At 36.8% G+C, this 6,676-nt stretch overlaps 1 protein-coding gene across 1 annotated transcript; it reads right to left on the minus strand.

Annotated features, from left to right (window-relative positions):
* Nucleotides 1-3,655: 3,655 nt before the first annotated feature.
* LOC131635428 (probable fatty acyl-CoA reductase 4) lies at nt 3,656-4,709 on the minus strand (the record flags this gene model as incomplete). The annotated part of the gene is made up of 4 exons (XM_058906051.1): nt 3,656-3,977; nt 4,071-4,198; nt 4,287-4,556; nt 4,628-4,709. Coding segments are annotated over 4 exons (634 nt in total), but the record flags the coding sequence as incomplete, so codon positions are not given.
* Nucleotides 4,710-6,676: the final 1,967 nt, after the last annotated feature.

The raw sequence follows: 6,676 nt of genomic DNA on the forward strand, positions 1-6,676 counted from the left end.
CGCTTTCTAGAAAGCGCTCTCGTACCCCCACCATTTACCAGCGCTTTTTCCCTTGTTTTTTTTGTTTTGTTTTTAGCGAAATCTATAAGAGCGCTTTTCCCTAAAAGCGCTCTCGTAGGGGTGCTGCAAAAGATCATATTTGGCGTAGTGTATACCAACAAGATGAGTCTTCTTTTTGGTAGCCTATTCCATAAGAACTCCACAGTTAAGCGTGCTTGACTTGGAGCAATTATGGGATGGGTGACCTTCTGGGAAGTTTCCCAGAAAGCGTGTGAGTTAGGTTAAAGCATGCTGAAAAGACACGTGTTAGTTTGTGGTGTCAGTCGATCATCCCGAAAGCATTCTGGGGCGTTACACCTTCCCAAAAACACCTTTAACCACTCTCGAATTGAAATTCATCACATCCGAGTGTGTTAAGGAGTCACACGTTAGCGGTAATCCATCAAACAGAAAATTAGATTTTGAAGGCCCAAAAACGGTACCTGGCTGTAGCTTTGACCGCTCCTGTTTCAGAGGAAAGGACGGTTCAACCGGGTAAACGAACTTTTCCACCTTATCCCCTAAATCTATTATGTCCCTCATTTTTTCCTTACTCTCTTGGAATTCTTCACCTTATGACACTGGGCATCAAAACTCAGAAGCGCTTTTTCCACAATATTGATTGGCTCCTCCATGTGAACTAACGAGCAACTCGTTTCCCCATTGACAAACTTGTTCTTAGTAGTCACAGTAGGGCCCACTTCTTCTTCTAATTTATCGCTCCAATGGTCCTTGCTTTTGGCTGAATCCGTCTTTTCTGAGTTCGCTAAAGACAAAACACCCTTCATAGAATTCTTCTTAAAACTTAACCTTGGACCCACTGCTAAAGACTCATTCGGCCCACTAGACCAATTGCCAGCCTGGAATTTCTCAATAGACAAAATATTTTTTGCTTCATTAAATACTCCCTTTGGCCCCACACCCTTTACCACCTCGTACTTATTAAACGAATTGTTGGCTGACTCTAGAGAACAGGCTACCCTAGTAGAGGTATCATTGGAAATGCTATATGTACTAGTGTTATTTGAGATCTGCTCAGAAAAAGTTCTTTCCTTTTTTTGCGATAAACTCCTCTCCCCTTCTATTATCTTTTATACACTTTCCAATATCCTTTGAATTCTTATCTGCTGTGCTGACACTCCTATGCAATTTGTCTGTCTTTAACCCAAGCTCCATGTTACCATTCTCTCCGCCGTCTACCGCCGCATTCCCCTCCCCTACACTCTCAGATTCCAATGTGCCTCCATCTTCTTCAAAATCTTCCGAAGAATAATATGAAACGCTTTTAGAAGACTCCTCCGCTTCAGCCCTCACTGTAACATCCTCCACTACCAAAATATTGTGCCAATCTCCATCCGCACACACCGCAATCTTCCTTCTTATAGGCCCGAATTGATCTGTGAAGATCAATAATTTTGTTACATCCATTCTATCCGGCTTAAGCTCAAACGAATCACCCTTTTCCACTAAGCCAACATCATAAAGCAAGAATTCAAAGAATCTTAAATTTCTCACGAAACAAGGGAGCCCATAGATAGAAATCCAAGCTTCTTTATAACACTCAGTGCCGAGTTCCTCCACCTCCTAACTTCCTTAAAAAAATTATTCTTCCAATCTCCCGCGTCTTGAAGAAGTAGATCCAAATCTCGCTCAATCGATTCCTCCAATAAATAAAGGTTAGACCCCAAAGGTGTTGCTACCACTAAGAAAATGCCTTCATCAAGGAGACTTTGACTCACTCCGAATGCTAAACCTGGAACCCTCGCGATTCCCACCCTGGCCTTGCTAAACCCTATTTCTCCTCTGAGTTTGAATTGTAAAAGAAGGTTTTTCTAACAACCTCCTTGTTGCTACCTTCTCCTGTCTTGGTTTCTTCCTTTCTATTTTCCAGGATGTCCACGTGTGTCTTATGGGCAACACCAGCTTCTCTGATCTTCGTTCCACCTTCCACTACTACATACTTCTTTACTCCTTTCTCAACTCCTCCTTTGCTAGATTGAGCCTCAACGTTGATTTTCTCTACCACCTTCTTCCTCTTAAACTTAGAAACATTGGCTTTCAAGTTCCTCCCTTCCAACCATAAATTGTCCAACTTTATTCCCATCAACCTGTCATTCTCCACATTGAAGAATCTCACAAAACCATATTTTTCTCCTCTCCAATCTCTTTTTGCTGGAATCACTATCTCGTCGACCACTCCTAGTTCCTTGAATTCAAAGAACAAATCCTTGGCCCTCCAACTCGAATCGAAGTCTGTGAAGAAAAAAGAAGTGATTTCGCCTGAGACCCCTTCATTCTCATTCTTCATAATGTCCCATTTATCTCCTGTAAAAACTCTCCTCCCGTTTTTATGGATAGTTTTCCATCCGCCCCCTTGAAATTTGCTTGGTAAAGCCATTGAAAGATCAGAACATATGTGTGTATTCTGTTTGATGCATTTGGAGGAGAGGAACCACTTATTCCTCTCTTGTCCTATGATCACAAAGGTTTGGGATTTGATGTACCAATGGTTGGGAATTAGTTGTCCGCTTCGAAACGACTGTGCTCCACATTTTTCTTGTTTGATGCTTGTGTTGCAGGGGTCATGTAACGTATACAGAGCTGTAGCATTCTGGCTTGGTACCTGTTGGTGCATTTGGAATCATAGGAACGACATTATTTTTAAGAATGGTATTCTTGACGTAGACGAAGTTGTCCACAAGATAAAATTGTATTCTTGGTGGTGGTTGGGAATCGGTTCGAAGAAGAAAGTCCTATGTAACTGGTATGAATGGTTTCATACACCCTTAGAGTATTGCTCTTAGTCTCTAAATATTGCTGGGTTTGAATTTTTGTAGGGTGATTTGTTAGTTGATTATGCTCTCTTGAGTTCTGTGTGTAATTTTCCCAGTTTATATATATGCATATCATGGCTTATTAAAAAAAAAAATATATCAAACCCTAGCACTCTTTCTCTATCTAACTTTCTCTCTCATCTCATATGTAGAATAATTTACGACCTTTCCATTCTTTGTATAAATGTTGAAAGCAGCCAAACTTTTAAAGGCTCTTTGGAGATAACTATCGATTTTCCATTTTTGTTTATGCAAGGTTTTTTCTTGAAATATTGGTGGCAAATGTTGTGAGCATCAGAAATTATGAGATGATTTATTAATGAAGAAGAAACATTGTAAATGAAGCTTTTAGAAGCTTGATTTGAGTTGATCACAATGGTTGCGATCATACAGTTTATGATCAAAAAAGTATAGAAAATATGCAACACATCTACCTAAAATATAGTTGAACAAATGTAAAAATAAATAAAATATTAACAAAATTAAAATGACGAGTTTAACCTGAGCCTACATGGAGAATATTTTGAATAACAAATAAATTAAGAATGAATTTGCAATGAATTTGCAGAGATTTAACTATAATTGAGACTTTGATTTATCTTTAATGACAACAATCCATGAAATGTTTTCATAGGATAAGAAGCGTGAGGAATATAAACATGATGGATTTGTAGAAGATATTTGCTTCTCATGGATGTCTAGAACAATAAGCTCTAAGTAGAAATGTCTCTAAATTTATATTTAATTATTCATAATTATATCAAATAGTACAATCCATTATCAATATTTTCAAACAACAAGCTCTAAAGAGCAACATCTCTAAATCCATATTGGGATAATAAAATTTATGAAATAACAGATAACATATTTTTAATAACATTCAAATAATAAGATCTAAAGAAAACTTTCCAACCATTTTGAACTAGTAGTTAATTTAAAAATTATTTAAATTATTTCATTGTATACTTGACGAGACCAGGAATGTGTGTATTCATCATGTAGTCTTTCCAATTAATGCTGCAAGGGTCAAACTCTAGTCTCTCATTCTCCATGTTATAGCACTTTGTTGCCCTTCGTAAGTTTTCAGTGTTGGTATCATCAAAGCTACAAAAAGAATTATTTTCATGAGTATGAAGATAAAAAAATGTAGATAAAATTCATCGTATTTATATTGAAAAGGGTATGAAATTTACATACAGTGCCTTAAAAAATACGTAAGTTTTGTATAGTTTTGCAAGTTGTTTCACAATTCTTATTTTCTTGAAATTATCATCATATACATCTTGGTAGGAATGACAACTCATTTTGTTCACCAAGTTTAAGGCCTTGAATACATGCCAAAAAATGATTAATTAATAAAAACACTATATATTACTTTTCTATAATATCCGATTAATGTTTATTTTCACAAACCTTAAGTGGCAGGATATATTGGATCTCTGTATAAATGTTGAAAGCAGCCAAACTTTTCAATGCAATTCCTTTGGAGATGACTATTGGCTTTCCATTTTTGTTTAGGCAAGGGTTTTTCTTGAAATATTGATGGGAAATGTTGTGTACATCAGAAATTTTGAGAGGATTTGTTAATGAGGAAGAAACATTGTAGATGAAGTTTTTAGGAGCTTGTTTTGAGTTGATCACAATGGCTGCGACTACACAATTGATGATCAAATCTGCAGGCATCTATATAACGAAGTATAAGGAAAAATGGAAGAAATATAACAATACGATCTGAACTCAACCATGTAACTTACAATATCTAAAACTGTCTTGGGGTGGCCAAGAAAGCATGGTAGCTTCCCTTTGCCATAGGCACATATCATACTATCAACAGTTCTGTAATCATAAATTGAAACAATTATGGCCACAATATATATAATTCAATTAGCAACTATAATAGGCAAAAAAATTTCTTTGTGCATCCAAATAGAATGAAAAACACCTCTGAAAATCCTAAAATATCCTTCAAAGATGGCACCCATATCCTAATTTTAAAGATTTCGGATATGCATTCCCGAAATCACCCCTCTTTAAATTTTTTTCATTTAAACATTGAATTTAAAATGTCATGTCTTTTTTTGAAGATGCATATCCGAAAAAATGCTTCCTTAGAAAATTTTTGGATATTGGTTAATTCGAATATGCCAAGTATTCCAATATTCCAAATTTTTTTTTTTATTTTGAAAAAATATTTATTTATAATATAGTTATAGTATAAGTCGGGCCTTGGGATTAACTACCTGTTAGCTGAAGATTTCGTTTTACAAATTTGGTTCTTCGAAGAAGTAAAAATTCGAAGGAAAGATGGTTACTGATGACCATCCCTTAAAAATAAAAGAATGGCTCCTGATGGCCATGCTTCGAGAATGAAGACTTCTAAGTTCGTTATGAAGATAATGAATACTGAAGCTAGTAGAAGTGTATGCCTTCGAGGACTTAGACAAAATTTATGAAATATGTTCAAGTATTACTACTTAGCGTGTTTTCGTAGTGTTTTTAAATACACTGCCACGCGTCGAAGAAGGACTCAGGCGGGAAGATTTGAAATTCGAAGACGGTTTCGTAACTGTCTAAATAACAGATGGCGTCCCTGGAGTTCTTATGAGAAACGTGGCATTAGATTAGCGTAGGGCCGTTAAGGTCAAAATTAGTATAAATAGGAGTCTTAATGTTAGGATTCTGTGTGTTCATTTTGTACAAATCACTCACATATTACTCAAGTATCAAGTGTTAAGAGAAAGAGTTCGCTGAGAAAATGTACGTATGACACCACCATTTTAATACATGTGTATTCTCTTTCGTTTTCAAATATCTTTCAGTATTATTGCATTTCATTTACTTCTTGCCATTTACATTTCTGTATTTTTACTTTCATGTCATTTACTTTTGAAGTATTTAATATTCCTGCATTTTAAGATTCTTTACGCTTTAACAATACTTTCGTTTCATATGTTATTTTACTTATCCTTTCACTGAAATTATACTTACGTATAACCAAGTGATTGTCAGGATTACTCGTTTTATTTGAAACAATTCTTATTAACGAAGACGAATCATGACTATGGTTCGAATGACCATTGATAACAATCTTTTTGACTATGTGTCCTAGGATCAATCTAGTCGATCCTGCGAGTAACCAAATCATATTTATTATAGTTTGGAAGACTAGCGGTTGTTTACCGGAAATCACCGTAAACAAATTGGCACGCCCAGTGGGACAGTGTCAAGCAGATTGTTTTTAATCAATTGTTTTATTTTTGTCTAGACAATATCAAGACCTTGTATGAACCTTAGGAACGGTAAGTTAACGAACAGTGCACAACCGATTCCCAAACGAAGGTACAACAAGAAAATGGTCGTTACGGCCAGTGCAGGGGGTGACCAAGGTCCCCCACAAGGTTCAGGATCAGGAGCGGCAAATTCGACTTCTAGTCAGGGAACACGGGATACACCGGGTCCAAATGGATCGAGACCTGCAGATAATTCCCAGGCTATGCCTGAAAATAATACAGGACCTTCAGGGACTATTCCAGTTTCAGTATCGACAACCGCACCTTCATCCACAAGCGTAGAGGAAATACCGTTTTCCTCGACAAACGCTTCAAATAACTTGTTTGGTCAAGGCACGAATTCTACTTTCGAGTGGAGGCCAAATAATCCATACGGAATGCCATATCCATTTGGAACAGGCGTACGAGGGGCAGGGCCCACATATGCCACAACTAACAATGCGACGTTTTCACCGAATGTTGGTTCAGTGGGTCGAAGTCCACACAACACTAGTTTTTCTACCCAGATGCCCC

This window comes from Vicia villosa, unplaced genomic scaffold (assembly GCF_029867415.1).
Source record: "Vicia villosa cultivar HV-30 ecotype Madison, WI unplaced genomic scaffold, Vvil1.0 ctg.001486F_1_1, whole genome shotgun sequence".
NCBI classification, from domain to species: domain Eukaryota; kingdom Viridiplantae; phylum Streptophyta; class Magnoliopsida; order Fabales; family Fabaceae; genus Vicia; species Vicia villosa.